This window comes from Sminthopsis crassicaudata, chromosome 1, assembly GCF_048593235.1.
Source record: "Sminthopsis crassicaudata isolate SCR6 chromosome 1, ASM4859323v1, whole genome shotgun sequence".
NCBI lineage: Eukaryota > Metazoa > Chordata > Mammalia > Dasyuromorphia > Dasyuridae > Sminthopsis > Sminthopsis crassicaudata.
The window spans coordinates 124,553,085-124,571,663 of NC_133617.1; the positions used below are offsets into that span (position 1 = coordinate 124,553,085).

The 18,579-nt window shown below is 31.8% G+C and overlaps 1 protein-coding gene across 1 annotated transcript in view; it reads left to right on the forward strand.

Annotated features, from left to right (window-relative positions):
• The window catches only part of CSMD3 (CUB and Sushi multiple domains 3), a 1,577,676-nt gene that overhangs the window by 1,058,542 nt on the left and 500,555 nt on the right, over positions 1–18,579 (forward strand). Inside the window, 2 exon segments of the mRNA XM_074266680.1 lie at positions 16,621–16,836; positions 18,242–18,430. Of these exon segments, the coding sequence (XP_074122781.1) occupies positions 16,621–16,836; positions 18,242–18,430 (405 nt within the window).

Sequence of the window (18,579 nt, forward strand, 5' to 3'; positions counted from 1 at the left end):
ATACATACATCCACACCATCTATTCATAATATTTTTGAATCCATACTAATGTTAAAGGGAAATGAGAAATTGTTACTTGTAATTGCCTACTTATTGGAAATTATCTTTGTGGAATCTTCCTCCACTAACATAAATTAACATTTTTCTATAACTTATAATTTTAGATAGTTGCTTTGTACACTGACCAGTTCAGGCAGGACTGCCAGTGATTACACAGCTAATAGATGTCAAAGGTGAATTTAGACTCAAGTCTTTCTGTCTCAAAAGATGGGTCTCATCTGGTAATTTTCCTTTATTATTTTTAACAATATCTTCAGCTATTTAACATTTTATGCTTTTATTTTTTCCCATTAAACTGTCAGCTCCTAAAGTATAAGGAGAAACTTTTTTTTTATTTTTATCTTTTTCCTCAACTTCCACTATCTTACCCACTCCTACTAACCTCTTCTCATTGCTGGTCTTTATAGGATCCAAATAAATACTTACAGAATAAATAAAATAATTTCACTTCTGTTGTGTGAATGAAATAACCAAATGAAAATAACCAAAGCTTCAGTCTCCCCATTCAAAGTGACAAATTCAGCATTAAGACAGTCAGTGTGATTTTTATTTTTTTTTGATAATGGTTTCATGATTATTTTTAAACTCGGGGGAAAATTCCTTTCAATGAAAAAATGTAATTACATATTCATTATAAAATTAAAGGTTTATAATAAAGTATCAATAGAAAAAACTGTAAGTTAACTTCAAGAAGAAAAAAAATAGTATCTCAAATGTAAGAGAACTATGAATGTTCATTCCCTAGAAAGTAGTTCTTTGTAAAGGAACAGTAGTTTTTATTTAGCTTGTAATAATAGGTACCACATTTAATTTATATGTGTAACCTTTGCATAAAGTACTTACTAATTTTTCTATCAGAGAATTGAAAAAGAAAGTTATAACAAAGGGAAGATGCTTCTCTTAGTCATAATAGAATGTTGCTTTGCTTTGCTTAGAAGCAGAATCACAAAATTTGGACTTTACAGATTATCTAGATATGAGGATCTTGATTCATAAACCATAAATTCATAGATTTGACACAGTAATTAACATTAGAGGGCATCTACTCTAACCCTCTTATTTTTTAGGTGAAGAAACAGCTCAGATAAATTAAGTGATCTGCCCAAAGCAACACAGGGAGTAATGTACAGAACATGGATTCAAACCCAGAACCTATGACTACAAATAAAGCACTCTTTCCTTGAACTAGGCCACCCTTTATCCCACCAATGCTAGCTGTACCCAGAAAGCTTATAAGACAAGTCAAATACTCATCTATATGTCATCTACAGGCACTTGCAGACAACTGTCAAGCCTCCCTAAGTCTTCTCCTTTTTCAGTTTATACAACCCCACGGTTTATTTAACCAGTCTTATTTGGTATTTTTTTCAGTTTATTAATGTATTTTCTCAAATGTGGTACTGATAAGTGAATAAAATATTCCAGACATGATCTAACAAAAACTGAGAAAAGTGAGACTATATAACCTCTTTCATTATGGTCGTAGTCTCCCTTAATACAATTGCAGAACAATAACAACACTATAATCATTATCAACAGCAACAATTACTAGCATTAATACTATGCTTTAAGATTTTAAAATGGCTTTTAAATGTCTTATCATTTGGTCCTCACAGAAATCCTGGGTGGCAGATGCTGTTATCGCATGTGTTTTAGAGAAAATAAAACTGCATCAGATATTAAGTAGTTTGCTCAAGGTCCCATAGCTAACAAGGGTCTGATTGTATTTGAGTTGAGATATTTCTATTTCCAGACCTCAAACTCTATCTGCTGTGCCACTTAGCTTCCTTTAATACTATTCATTTTATTGGGTTGCCATATTATACTGTTGAACATGTAGTGCACTAAAAGTCAGATAATCACAGAGCTGTGATATTATTTGGTTGGAAGGATGCTCAGAATCACCATCTAATTTTAAAATAAATATCATTTTAAAATATTTGACAGATGATATCAGGTCTCTTAAGATCTCCAATAGAGGGCCAGCCCTCCAACTTCCAATGCAATCCACTCAATTTTCCATAAACTGGGATTATTAGAAAGTTATTTTTTATTAAATCAAGCATAAATTTTACTCTTTGAAGCCTCCACTTATTCATTTTAGTTGTACCTTAAATAGCCAATAAAATAAACCTAATCCCTCTTCCACAAGATAACTTCATATGCTTAAAAACAACTATAATGTCCTGTCTTCAAAATATACTTTTATCCCCTTTAATTAAAGGCCGTATTATGTGGACTGAAAGCCCAAAACTTACTGATTGCCCTTCTCCAGACAATTCAACTTCTTAATGTTCCTCTCAAACTGTGATACCCTCAATTGAATGACATATTCCAGAAGTAAAATGAATGTAACTATGACTTCCCTATTCCTAGAAGCTTATCGAAGCCAAACATCTCATTAACCTTTTTAGTTGGCACATTATCCTACTGATCGTATTGGGTTTTCACCCAGTAAAACTCCAGTGGGACTATTATCCAACCATGTCTGAACTATCTTGAATTTGGGAGGATGATTTTTAAATGAAATTTAAAACTTTATTTTATTACTATTAAATCTTGTCTCATGAAATTTGATTGAAAATTTATCTGTTTTTTACCAAGATAAGATCAAAATGGTTATATGATTTAGATATAAATAGTGACACCATAATCAAATTAGAAGAGCAAGGAATAATTTGCCTGTCAGATCTGTGAAGAAGGGAAGAATTTATGACCAAAAAAGGAATGGAGATATGCAAAATAGATAATTTTTATATTAAATTAAAAGGCATTTGCACAAACAAAACCAATCAACCAAGATTAAAAGGAAAAGAGAAAGGTGGAAAATAATATGAACAACAGCAAGCATTGATAAAAAGGAATCGTTTCTCAAATATATAGAGAAGTGAGTCAAATTTATAAAAATTCAAATCATTCCCCAAAAATATAAATAAGTAGTTTTCAGATGAAAAAATCAAATCTATAGACATGTGAAAAAATTCTCTAAATTAACTTTGATTAGAGAAATGCAAATTAAAACTGCAGTACCACTTCATACCTATCAGATTGGCTAAAATGACAGAAAAGGAAAATGATAAATATGGGGGAAACGTGTGAAAACTAGAATACCAATGCACTGTGAGTGGACTTGTGAATTGATCTAACAAATAGTCATTTGGAATTAAGATCAATGGGCAACCAATTCGTGCATACTCTTTGATCCAGTTCTACCACTACCTGGTCTGTTTCCCAATAATATTATAAAAAAGAGGAAAGAATCTATCTGCGCAAAAATACTAGTAGCCTCCCTTTTCATGACAGAAAAAGATTGAAAGTAAAGAAGATGCCTACTAATTGAGGAATGGCTTAACAAGCTGTAGTATATAAATATAGTGTAATAACTATGGAATAAGAAAAGATGAATAGGCATATTTCAGAAAAAACCTGAAAGGACATGTAGGAATTGATGCAAAATGAAATGAGCAGAACTCAAAAAACATTGTACAGCAACATTGTGTATTGATGCCACTGTGAATAAATCATCTTTTCTCAGCAACATAATTATCCAAGGTAAGTTTTAAGAACTCACAAAGGAAAATGTTTCCATAGCCAGAGAAAGAATTGATGGATTTTCTTTCCAAACTGTTGACTTTTTTTTCTCATAATTCTCTTTCATCACTCTGATTTCTTTTTTCCCCAATTTTCCTTTTACCTCTCATATAATTCTGAGGTCCTTTTTGAGTTCTTTCCTGAGTTCTTTCTGGGCTTGAGATCACTTCCCATTTTTCTTTGGGGTTTTGTATGAAGATGCTTTGACATTGTTATCCCCTTCTGAGTTTGTGTTTTGTTCTTCCCTGTTTCATAATAACTTTCTATAGAAAGATTCTTTTAGGTAGGTATATTTGAACTCTTTTCCTAGGATGGAAAGGAACTGTCTCAGGCTTCTTTTGGCAGTGGCTGCAGGCCTTGAATGTTTATCTGCACTGATGTTGCCTTGAAGAATCCTAGTGTCAAGTGCTATGACGTGTGTGTGAATGTGTTTGGGGTGTGGGATGTTAGCTGGCTAACTTCAGTGGATCATTTGGTCATTTTTCTTCCATCCTGCTATTTTTAGTTTAAAGTATTTTTGATCAGATGTGTCAACACTTTATATTCTATTCTGCTCAAATATAGGTGGTAAATTGAATGATACCTTATTATACCATTCTTATCTTTAATAAATTCTAAATTTACATGATAATTTCCCCCCAATATTCCTATTATTTGTATTTCCTAAAAGACTTATTGTTGATTTGTCAGAATTACATCCAAAAAAAAGTGGTTTTCCTTGCCATTCTTCTGCCTTCATACCCTGTTTGGGATTTGAAGACAAATGAACTTCCTTCCATTAAGATTAATAATTCACATTTTTATGTGTTTCTGTATGAACATCTGAACCAATAAAATAATTTCTGCCCTTCTGTATAGTACCTACTATGAATTATAGAGCATCTTGACTAATATTTACATTTCTATACTAGTCTTTAAATTACCTGGCTTGGTATATATATGGGTAGTTTTTTCCTTGTCACTGCATTTTTACTTTAAAACTCTCACATTGAGATTTAAAAGTTATCTGGCAAAACCAAATATATTAATCTTTGTCTTGATAGATGCACTATATCCTCTTCTAATAATAGGTTATTTCATATATTACGTAAGATACAGAAATGTAAATCCTACTTTATTTTACTATTATCTTAAAAGGTCCTTCATCTTAAAAAAATCTCAACATTCAGTCAATACTAATGAAAGCATTACTAAATTATAATCTCTTTAAAACATGGTTATTCTGATATTCAATAGAATAAAACAGAACGGTTAGCAAAAGGTTGTTTTTTTTTTTTTTAATCATGACTCTTCTAGATATGAGATTTTTGTCTGGAAGCATATTAAAGACTAGCAATTATTTCAGGGAACAATGGAGTAATGGAGTTTAAAATAAACTCCCTTATACAAGAACTTGCTGTGTAAATAGGGGCTTAATTAACATTTAAGGCTTTATATTTTCCACAGGTTATAAGTATTAATTAAATCTGTATTTACACAAGAAAGAAATGAAACCTTAGATCTCTTTTGTAAAAATGCAAGGAAGTTTTAGTTGGAGTACAACTATTCAAAAGTAAAGTAAGTTAAAGAAAAATGCAATCTTCTTCAAGAGACTTACTTATCTTGGCCAATTTCCTACTGAATGTAGGAATTCCTTCAATATCAAACTCTGTTTATGTACTTTTTATATTTAATATTTGTTTTATTTTCCTAGTTACCTGCAAACCAACTTTTTACATTAGTCTTCTATAACTTTCAATTCCGGATTCTCTCCCTTCTTCTCCACTAAACCCTCCCTTAAAGAAGGCACAAATGAAGTTATACGAAATATTTCCATAAAAGTCTTGTTGTGAAAGAAAGCATAGATCTCCCCCCCAAAAAAATTCAAGAAAAATGAAGTAAAGAAAAAGTATGCTTTAATCTGCATTTAGAAACAATTAGTTCTTTCTCTTGCTGTGGTTAGCATTTATAATCATAAGTCTTTCTGTGTAGTCATGTATCATTGTATCGCTGAGGATGGCAAAATCATTCATAGCTCATCATCACACAATATTGCTATTACTTTGTACACAGTACATTTCATTTTGCTAGAATTAATGGAATACTTTCCACATTTTTCTGAGAGCTCATCATTTCTTACAGAACAATTGTATGCCATGATAATCATATAGTAAATTTATTTAGCTATTCTCCAATTGCTATATATCCCCTCAATTTCCAATTATTTATCCTGAGAAGAGAACTAGATTTTTTTGCCAGGCTATCACTTATTTTTTTCCTAAATTTATTTATTTTTAATACACATTGCTTTTTTGAATCATGTTGTGAGAACAAAATCAGAGCAAAACAGGAAATACAATGGGAGAAATTAAAAAAAAAAAAACAGAAAAAAGAAGTAAAAATAGCATGTGTTGATTTACATTCTCCATTGTTCTTTTTCTGAATGCAGATGGTATCTTTTATCCAAAATCCATTGGGATTGCTTTGAATTACTGAATGACTGAGAAGAACCCACCTTTCATAATTAATCATTGCACATTCTTGCTGTTGTTGTATATATAATATGTATTCCTGGTTCTACTTGTTTTGCTCAACATCAAAATCTTTCCAGGTCTTTTTAAAATCAGCTTGCTAATTATTTTTTATGCAACAATAATATTCCATTATCTGCATATACCACAACTTGTTCAGTCATTCCCTAATTGAAGGGCATCTACTAATTTTCCAATTATTTGCTAACACAAAAGTAGCTGTTACAAACGTTTTTGCACATGTGGGTCCTTTTCTCTCCTTTATGGTTTCATTGGGACACAGGACCAGTAGCTGCACTGCTGAATAAAGGCAATACACATTTTAGCCCTTTGGGTATAGTTTCAGATTGCTCTCCAGAATAGTTGCATTATTTTGCAACTCTACCAACAATGCATTTATGTTCCAGTTTTCCCACATCCCTTCCAATATTTATCATTATCTTTTCCTGGAATCTTAGCCAATCTGAGATGTGTGAGGTTAAAACTCAAAACTGTTTAATTTTCATTTCTCTAATCAGTAGTGATTCAGAGTATTTTTTCATATAACTATAAATGGCTCTAGTTTCATTCATCATCTTAAAATTGTTCATATCCTTTGAACATTTATCAATTGGGGAATGACTTGTATTCTTATAAATTTGACACAGTTTTAATATATTTTAGAAATGAAACCTTTATTAAAAATATTGGCTGTAAAGATTTTTTCCAGCTTTGTACTATTTTTTAAATCTTGCTTCTGTTTATTTTGTTTGTGCGATTTCTTTTTAATTTGATGTAATCAAAGTTTCCCATTTCGCCTTTCATAATATTCTCTAGTTCTTCTTTGGTCATAGATTCCTCCCTTCTCCAAAACCTTATCTCTTCTCATTAGATTTTTTTTTACTTTTGCTTTGTCCGAGATCAGCTTTGCTACCACTGATCTTTTCCTTTAGCTGAAACATAATAAATCCTGTTTCAACTTTTTATCTTTATTCTGTATGTGCCTCTGTGTCAAACGTGTTTCTTGTAAACAACATAAGATTCTGTTTTTTAATTGATTGTGCTATTAACTTCTGTTTTATGGGAGAGTTCATCCCATTCACATTCAGAGTATTAATTAGCAGCTCTATATTTTCCTTCATTCATCTTCACTATATATATTTGTTTTCTCTTTCCACCCTGTCCTTGGTAGGTAGTACCTTTATCTCCTATTCTTTATCTCCTATCACCCTTCAACCTTCTTTTAGTAGTGATCTTTTTTTAACCCACTTCAACCACTACCATGTATTCTATCACCCCTTCTGTTTTTCTTTTATCTTTTTCTCTGATGGTTCTTGTCTCCCTTCTATTCTGCCCACCCCTTTTCTTTACTCTTTGTTCTCCTATTTCTTTATCAGGTTAGATAAATTTCTAAACCCAACTCAATGAACAAGTTATGCTTTCTTAAAGTTGAAAATGATGAGTTCAAGCTGCAGGCAATGTTCATCCCCCTCATTTCTTTAACTCATTGAAATAGATCTTTTTCGCCTCTTCATGTGATCTAATTGTCCCATTATATCTCTTTGTTCTTCATTTTCCCAGTACAAATCTTTTTCAACCCGATAATGTATTTTTCTTTGATGTTATCATATCAGATTCTATAAACAATCACACCCTCTGTCCATGTGATGTCCTCCTCTGTGTGCCCCAATGACAGATGCAGTTCTCAAGAGTTATGGATGTCATTTTCCCATCTAGGGATGCTACCTTTAAATAACATTTTTTTTTCTGTTTATTTTTCTATGCTTCTTTTAAGTCCTGAATTTGTTGATTACATTTTCTTATAGTTCTGGTTTATTCAATAAAAATCAATTTGAAACATTGATCATTGTATTCCAGGCCCTCTGATCCTTTATTGTAGCAGCTGCCAGATCCTACACATTTGAATGTGTAGCTCCTTGATATTTGAATTGTTTTTGTCTGGCAGCTTGCAGTATTTTTCCTTGAGATTGTAGTTCTGGAGTTTTGCAACAATGGTCCTTGGTGTCTTCCTTGTGGAGTTTCTTTCTAAAGGTAATAGAAGGATTCTTTTAATGTCTCTTTCCCCCTTTGTTTCTAGAATATTGGGGAAATTTTCTTTGATGGTCTCTTGAAGAATGCTATCCAGGCTCTTTTTTTTGGTCTTGGATTCCAAGAAGGCCAATAGTATTTCAATAGTCTCTTCTGGATGTATTTTCCAGGTCAGCTGTCTTTCTAACTTGGTATTTCACATTTCTTCCATTTTTTTTCATTTTTTAAAATTTATTTAATTCATGCTGTATCACAAAGTCATTAACTTCCATTTGCCCTATTCTTATTTTTAGTGTCTGATTTTCTCCAGTTAGCTACTGGATCTCTTTTTTCATTTACTTTGGCATAGATCATACTTTTTGATTATCAATTGAAGAATGGCTATCTATTTATCTATCTATCTATTTCTGAACTCATTTCCCTATACATTTGAGAAATGAGGCTTTCACCAGAGAAACTTCTTTTAAAAATCTTTTCCCAATTACTATTGCTAAGTGTATTTCCCTGTTTATTCTAGTCACTCTCTTACCCTGACCCTCCTCAAGAATGTTTTGTTACTGGCCACTCTCTCTCATTATTCCCTCTTTTCTCTCATCCTCCCTCTTTCATATATCCTCTTCCCCTCCTATTTTGCTGCAGTGTAAGAGATTTTTAAACCATATTGAGTATGTATATTATTTTCTCTTTGAGCCAATTCTGATAAAAGTAAGATTCATTCACTTCCTATCTTCTACCCATCTTCCTCTCTTTTGTAAAAACTTTTACATGCTTCTAGTACATTACTCTCTCATGCCTTAATTATACCCTAGTTAGGGGAGACCTAGTTAGGGTTTCTTAACCTTTTTATATTATATGTCCCTTTCCTTATCTAACAACACCTATGGAACTCAGAACAATTTGTCATCTTTCCTTCATAACTGAAGAAAACATGAAATTTCATTTAGAGGCTACAGCTAAAGGATATGTGGGTTATGCAGGAATGACTAGCATTTCTGGTATGAGGGCTTGCTGAGCCCTTTTCAGGGCTGCCAGTGTCTACCTTCACTGAACTGTCACTTGTGACTCCAAGAAACTGTAGCATATACAGCAACCATACGCAGCAGCTACATCCCAGTAAACAGATGGCCCAGGTTGAGAGTAACTGACAGACTTTAAACTTTCAGTAAATTAGAGGTATGTCTACCTTAAGCATGTGAAGAATTTTCTTACCTGAATGGGCAAATGAGGACAGTTTGTTCCAGCATCTATGAAAGCAACTGAAGCAGGTGCTAAGGAGTGCTTAGTGCTTAGTCAGGCATGTAAAATGCCCAGGTCATGTCTTACTTTCTGGACTATTGCTATCTTGAAATCCGGACCATCTTGACTTTTGTCCTGCCATTGAACTTCAGAAATTCAGGAAAAGAGAATGAAATTGATGATGGTGTGATTCTTCTTTATTTTAGTTCAATGCAAACAAAAAGTCTTTAACTGTGATTTTATTCCTCTTTGAAAAAGGACAAACAACAACAATGAAAATAAATATTTAATTTATTTCCAGATTCATGACCCTCTCAACTCTGAAATCCGTACATCAAGTTAGGAAGTTCCAAACTAGTGTATGATGTCTGAGGACCTAACTCTGTATGATTCAATGATATTTAATTGATAGTGCTCCAGTGTTATTCTCAATCTTTGTCATAAAGTCTCATACATTCCATGTCTAAACTCTGCCTTTCACTGATATTATTTGGTCCTAGTATCCCTTTAATTTAACAGCCTCTTTTCACAAAAATTTTGAAGAATAGGCTACTCTTGTATCTCACACTATATGTCCACTTACTCACTCCTCAACACAGCTGCTATCCTCAGTCTGCCAGCAACAATTGATTAAGTGTTTAAATACTACTTGTGGTGTACTTACCAAATCTATTGATCTTCCTTGATTCCTATGGCATTTCATTAAACTCTTATTACATAGTAGAGTAAATTATTAGATTAAGTTATTTCCTTCTCCTATGAATGCTGTTTTCTGTATTTTTTTTAAATCTTTAGTTCTCCCATATGAACATTCTTCCCAAGATTCTCTCCTTGACCATCAATGGCCTTACTATACTCTCTTCCTTGATGGTATCTATAATAATTCCAGTTTTCTTTCACACTACATTTCACAAAATCTGTGTTCCAGCCAAATTGCACTTTTAGCTGTTCCCTGAACTTGATGATTCATCTTCTGCCTCTATGAATTTAGAGAAATATTTTCCTATGACTAGAATATACTTTTTCTTATCCTAATATCTTGATATTTTTTCAAGGCTCAAATGAGGTGTTACCTTTACCTTCTATTATTGCTATTAATGTATTTCTTAAATGAATTTACTTTGTGCTATAGTGATATTTGTTTCTTTTCAAACTTCTCCCTTCCCCTTGTTGCACAAGGAAATCTCCCTAATAGCAGGAATTATCTTTCCTTTTTTATATCCTTATCATCTAGCATAATGTTTTATATATAGCATTTAATAAATTGTTTATACCTGAATTAATTTTCTGTTTTATGATAGAAATTTTTGAACAATTAGTTTAAAAGGAACCCAAAATTCATCTCATCTATTCTTTTATCTTCATAAAGATGTTAAAAAAACAAAACAAAACAAAAAGTAACTCAGGACTAGGATTGCTAAGTGACTTTTCTTTAATGGTAAGAAATTAGCAAAAGTTATAAAGTGGGTTATTTGAAAAACCTTTAAGATTGTGTAAAATTATAATTTGAATAGAGGAAATTTAGAGGCTTCAATAAATTGAAAAAGAACAAGAAAAGCAGAATTGAACTGAAACAGAAGGATTCAGTGGATGAAAAGGTACAGCAAAAAAAAAAATAATGCCAATAGGAAGAGGAAGAAAAGGCCCATTAGAAGAGGACTTTGGTATGACATGAAAACTGAGGGTAGGTGAAGCTATAAAAGTGCTGAGAAGGTACTCATTAAATAAGCATAATTCTGAAGGAAAGTTACAATAGTTATCGGGTTAGACTAACAAATAAGTAAATAACAAATAAGTAAAAATCTCATTTATTTTAGTGAAACATGTAGAAAAAGAAGCATTTTACAGTGAATCACACTAGACTATATGGCGTTTGCATTTGTACCACATTTATGATTTTTTTTGTCCTTAGAGAGTTAGTAATTTCATCAACAATGTCATTGATTCTGGAAAGGACCAGTCATATAACTGTCCTATGATTTTGGGTCAGTCAAAAAACATTTATTCAGTACATTTTATGCATCAAAATCTGTGCTAAATACTGGGAATTCAAAGAAAAGTTTAAAAGAAGTTTCAGTTCTCAAAGAGAAACATGCAAACAGTGATTTATTGATAAGTTATTATGCAGGATTAATTAGAAATAATCAACAGTCAAAACGTACTAAAAGTAAAAGAAATTGGGGAAGACTTCATGTAGAAGATGGGATTTTAGCTGGAATTTGATGTTAGGAAAGTCAGGAGGAGAAGCTAAGAGGAAAAATATTTTAGGCAACAAATCAAATGTATATGGTGATGAGACTAAGGAATTCCTTCTCTTAACATTAAAGAGTAAATTTTATTTAATTTTGACATTTCCTTGAACAAAAATCTCATCTGATTGATTTCAGCTTTCTGATAGCCATTTTCTTTCTGTTACTTCTTGTGCAAAGTTCATCATCCTTAAAAGAAAAAAAAAATATAATCAAGATAATAATTGAGAAATAATTTCTGGTATTCTCTCTGCTGTCAGTCATCATCATATCTCTCCTTGCAGCAGCCTGGCCCTTGTTGGATCCTACATTCTTTCCCAATATAAACAAAAATGATAACAACCTTTTTATTATATTTAGTTCATTTTTCTTGACAGCCTCAGAACTTTGTAATTTTTAACATTACTAATACTGTTTTTTTTTAAATTGGTTTGTGCCATACTCTTATGTTCACTTTTTATCATCTTCCTTCGCATTAATCTTCTCTGTGTATGTAATTCAAACACACATACATATATGTATATACTCACACATATATATGTGTATATATATATATATATATATATATATATATATATTCTAAGATAAAAATTATTTCTGTTTCCAAAATCCATTCTGTTTCTTTACCAGTAATTATCCAAATGCTCTTCACTGTACCTTTTCTTACCCACTGATTTTTGGATTTCTTCAAATGAGTATACCTATATTTACTATTACCTCTTCTTTTTATCTATACTCTCCTTTGGAATAAGGCATGTCTATTGAGAGCCATATTCTTGTCATGGATTTTGTCCCAGCATGCCTTGTTGATATACATGATTTACGATATTTTTCTCTTTGTATCAGGATTTATAATTTTTCTTGTTTAAAGCCTAAATTTTGTTCATTCATATATGCATAGGTTTTCAAGTTTGTATTCTTCATTTGCTGTAACTATTCTTCATATTTACACAGGCAGGTAGCAAATTAGCTAATCATTTATATTTTCAAGTCCTTTTGATTAGATTTCCAAGTCAGCATAGTTACATTCTCTATCAGCCGAATTTAAGTATATTGCATCCCTGATCAGAAGCCTATAATTCTTATTTATTAATGGTCTTGAGATTCAAATACAGTGTTTAATCATAATCTTTTTAGCATTTAAATTCCCAAATTAGTTTTCCTCTCCTCAACTGAAAACAGTATAGAAAACATAACCTGTTCATCCCTGTCTTATTCAGTTTCTTGCCCAAGATTTCTTAGATTTTGAAAATCCTTCCCAGGATTCTTCGGCTAATATTACCTGTGACCACATAAGACATTAAGCATTAGTGATAATTAATCATTTTTGGGAAAGTGGAGAGCTATAAAGCTTTTATAGTAGAGAGATAAAAGTAAACAGTTAAGAAAATCCAAACTCTCCAAAGCATCTAGCTTCACCTACCAGCAAAGGGGAAGGAAGACAAGGAAAGAAGAAGGAAGTGAGTGATCACCAGACTACTCCTTAATTCTTGATAAAGGAAATATGGAAAAGGACATTTATAATAGATTAATCAATCAACAGTAACCCAATATCTGAGCTTTATTTTTCTCATCTATAAAATATAGCAAACAATAGCACCTAACTACTAGACATGTTGTGAAGATCAAATGAAAAAATTATATAAATATTAGCTATAATAGTAACTTCTGATACTACTAGTATCATTAGAAACAATAGTAATAGGGAGAGAAGTAATTTTCTCAAAAGCCAAAGATTTTTAACACTTTTTGGATTTGTAAGAAAATTTGTAAAAAAAAAAAGAAAAAAAAAACAACAACAAAAAACAAAAACAACCTATCAAATGTAATTTCTACATAACTGTAGTAACTGATATTTTTAAGAAAAAAGAAAGAATAAAAGAATAGCATCCAATCAAATAAATTCTTCTGCCATCAATCTTTTTTTTAAATTTTTTATTTATTATATATCTTTTTATAACATTATCCCTTGTATTCATTTTTCCAAATTATCCCCCCCTCCCTCTACTCCCTCCCCCCGATGACAGGCAATCCCATACATTTTACATGTGTTACAATATAACCTAGATACAATACATGTGTGTAAATACCATTTTCTTGTTGCACAATAAGCATTAGATTCCGAAGGTACATGTAACCTGGGCAGACAGATATTAGTGTTAACAATTTACATTCACTTCCCAGTGTTCCTTCTCTGGGTGTAGCTACCTCTGTCCATCATTGATCAACTGGAAGTGAGTTGGATCTTCTTTATGTTGAAGATTTCCACTTCCATCAGAATACATCCTCATACAGTATTGTTGAAGTGTACAGCGATCTTCTGGTTCTGCTCATTTCACTCAGCATCAGTTGATGTAAGTCTCTCCAAGCCTCTCTGTATTCCTCCTGCTGGTCATTTCTTACAGAGCAATAATATTCAATAACCTTCATATACCATGATTTATCCAACCATTCTCCAACTGATGGACATCCATTCATCTTCCAGTTTCTAGATATAACAAAAAGAGCTGCCACAAACATTTTGGCACATATAGGTCTCTTTCCTCTCTTTAGTATTTCTTTGGGATATAAGCCCAGTAGTAGTACTGCTGGGTCAAAGGGTATGCACAGTTTGATAACTTTTTGGGCATAGTTCCAAATTGCTCTCCAGAATGGCTGGATTCTTTCACAACTCCACCAGTTTTCCCACATCCCCTCCAACATTCATCATTATTTGTTCCTGTCATCTTAGCCTCTTCTGCCATCAATCTAACATACCTCCCCATCAATTGTTTATAGTAATCAGTCCTCTTCTTTTATTATTAATGCTTCACCCTCTCAGACAAGATGAGAATTCTCCCTGTAATATATTTGTTTTGATAAATATTGGAAGGTTTAATCTTCATTTATCCTAGACTTTGTCCTTCAACCTAATCTTTTGGTAACAGGAAGTAGAATCTAGATTTTATGATTCTACTTTCAGTTCTTCTCAACTTCTCTCAAATTTCTCCTCAAATTCAATTTCTGTTATTTTTTAACAAGAATTAATCCCTCCATCTCACATTCATAATTTAGTCCTCTTTTTTAAGCTTCAATATTTTTCTTTCGCTCCTAAATCCACACAAGAAATTTCTGTATATGTGGAAATATAGAAACTCAGGTTTCCTCTCCAAAATTTCAGAATCTCTGTTTCATCAAGAATTACAATTCTGAACCAAAATTTAGAACTCTTTATCTCTGTAACTCTTAACATGAAAATGGAAATGTAGATTTTATAAATTTGCCTGGAGGGTAAGAGAAACATGGCCTTGACTGACTACTACAAATTTTGCATTGTAAAGTTCATTTCAGCTTCAGTGCACATTACCAGACAAGCAACTTGCATCATCAGATTCCATCTGTTTTCTATCAGCCCAGAAAGCCAAAGGATGGATAAAGTTATATGAGAATTTTAGGTTCCTCACAAAGAGGTTAGGATATCTGTTACATTTATGTGTACCCTGATTTTTGCCTAACAATGGGTGAATGCATTAATGCAAAGTTGTTCATTTCATATTTATGTATTTTTGTTTTAATTTATTTATTTACTCATTCATTAATTTATTTATGGATATAGTTTATATAGTTTTCTGTTAAAATCTGGAGAATTTGTAATTTAGAAAGCCATTAAAAAATAAGCTACAATTCCCTTAATTTCTCAGGGTGTAAGAGTTTATTTTCTTGTATACTGTAGGACATTGCTTAAAAATGACCTATTTCTCTTGGGCATAGAGAAGAAAGGATTCATAGTTACCTTTATTCTTCACACTTCTTTAATACTAAAATCTGATGAACATCACTGACAGCATTGTGGCTAAAATTTACATTTTCAAGTATACATATCTAAATCCCTCTGACAGCAGTTAAGAAAGATACCAAATGCACTCAAAGTAATATAAATAATGGAGGAGTTCCCTTTAGCCTCAGCATTTCCTTTATTTTGTGCTAGCTCACCTAAATTTTTTCCTGTTCTAATTTATATTTTGTATGATGTTTTATCTTTTCTTTGAATTGATCATTTCCAGCTTTCAAATGATCCTTTGCCTTTAGCCTTAAAAAAAAAAAAAAATAGCAACACCACCACCAAAAACTTTTTTTTTTTTTAAATAAGGACTTTCATTAAAATTGGCAGCATATTTTATACTGTTTTTAAAGGTTTTCATGGGATCTAAAGCACTTGTAAAGCCTGATTGGGACGGAAATCATAAATATTATAATTGAAACTCAAAAAAAATGAAAAATTAATCATATAAATAAGAAGACATGACATTGTTACTAAGGGAATAGTCCTAGGTTAAAATCTTACCTCTAACATACCATATAGTAGTAGTAACCAGATGCAATTCACTTAATTTTTCTTGACCTAATATATGTTACAGATTAATTGGTTTGTCTCAGTGGAGATAAATATACTAAAGGAATAAGTTTTATAATATATTTATTCGCAAATAACAAAATTAGAAAAAATAAAATTATAAAATTTGTCTTTGAAAATTATTCCAATGTTTAAAAACAAACTACTTTGAAATCAACAGTTCTGTTTTCTTACAAGAAAGGAATTATGTAATTACATTTATAACTAGGAGAAAATGCATTTTGAAATATTTTTAAGTTGTACTCTTAATATCCAAGTTACTTAATTTTTTAAACTTTTTCTTGAAATTATCAAAATGTATCATCTGATTCCTTTTTAACCACAAATTTGACATTTATTTCTAAGAATGTTCTGTTTTTTACAAAGAAATCAGAAATAAAATAACATTTTTGAATACATTAGTACTTTAGGCCTTTTAAAGTGTGAAACTTCATTTACAGACATCACTATTATAATGACATTCTTCTTTTCAATCAGTTATGTAATTTCATTTGACCTAATCAAGTGGTTTGTAAGTCTAATCTCCTTCCTTTCTCCTCCCAACTTCCAACAGGAGTACAATTCACCTTTCACACTTTTCATTTGGAAGATCATCATGACTACTTACTAATCACAGAGAATGGCAGTTTTACCCAGCCCTTGGCACGCCTCACTGGCTCAGAACTTCCTTCAATAATCAATGCTGGTCTCTATGGAAATTTCAGAGCTCAATTGCGCTTTATTTCGGATTTTTCAATATCATATGAAGGATTTAACATTACATTCTCTGGTAAGAAAATATAAATGAGCAGGCTTTTTTGTTTAAATAACATTTTTTCTTTTCTTGATCTATGACTTAATCAAAGGGGAACTGTATGTGAATAGGGCAATAACCTTATCTTCTCCCCTCAATGAAGGTCAAGTCATCTTCAATCTATAACAAAGCTTCATGGGGTCTGTAGAAATTTGTAGTAAATGACAATTTGAATTTCTTGTGTTATAATAAAAAAAACATATATTGTGAAATGTTTTTTACAGGATTTTTTTGCAGGAATTTCATACTAAAGGGATGCCAGCAATAATCATGAGGCATACAAATATATGGAATTTACTATAAAATTAAGAAACCATTCCCTTTTCTTTATACTATCGTCATGAACAAGAAAGAAAATTAGGGTTTTCATTTATAGAACCAGAATAACATTTTAGAGTTGAAATGGGCTTAAAGGATTGTCATTCCAAATCATATTTGAATCATTTTACATCATGCCCAATAAGTGTTCATGTAGCTTTTTTTTTTGAAGATTCTATGGATGGCATATTCATTACCTCTTGAAAGAACCCATCTACCTTGAAATAATTTTAATGCTTTAAAAATCTCTCCTTCAATTGCGCCCAAATTATCTTCTACCAGTGATATCAAACTCAAGTAAAATTGATATATAAGGATTTCTGTGGGCTGCATATTCATTTAGAAAACTAACCTTAACTTTATGCTTTATTTTTATTCATTTCTTATATATCCTAATTACATTTTGATCTGGTTTTGCTTTATTATGTAGTATTGAGGACCACAAAGTGTAATGGATATGTGTAAAGGGCTAGAACTGAGCATTTTACACATCTACTGTATATCATTTCCAATCATTTTCCTTACTATTTTCTAATGGAGAAAATAAAAAAAAATGTGTCTAATAACTTCTTCTAAATAACAGCCCTTCAAATATGTGATGGCTATTATATCCTTTCTCCTCAAAATTTCCTATTTTCTAGGATATATAGAACCATGTTCTTCAAGCAGTCCTTTTTAGGCATTATCTTGAGATCTTTAATCATACTACTTTTTTTGCCTCTTCTAGATATTTTCCAGTGTCTCTGAAAATATAGTACCCCAGAATTCTCATGTTTCTACATTTGATCATTATTTTCTTAAAACAAGATAATAATGGCATATGACATCTCTGTAGTACAAAAATTATTCAGGGATACATGTTTCTCTGTGAGTAATATTCCTAAATAAAATGTTAGACTGAGGCTGAAAATCTAGTTCTGAAATGAATTGTTTATATAAGTAGAATTGAGTGGAAATAGGGCCCTTCTAAACTAGCATGATCATTTTTTTCCTTTTTTATCATCCTTGACTCCATATGACCTTTCATCCTTTTTCTTCCCACCTCACTCCAAATGATTTTTAGAATACAATCTTGAACCTTGTGAGGATCCTGGAATTCCCCAATATGGCAATCGAATAGGACTGAACTTTGGGGTTGGAGATACACTGACCTTTTCATGCTCATCAGGATATCGTCTAGAAGGGACTTCTGAGATCATCTGTCTTGGTGGTGGCCGGCGTGTGTGGAGTGCACCTCTGCCAAGGTGTGTGGGTACGTGGTCAGCTGCTTTCATTTGCTTGTATGTGTTGTCACTGTCCATGAAGTTGCAGATGTATAGCATGGATGTGCATGGTAACATACCCTTAGTTTTTACAATCTGTTGACTTTTTTTCATCATTTTTTTTTTAGTTTTATTCTTT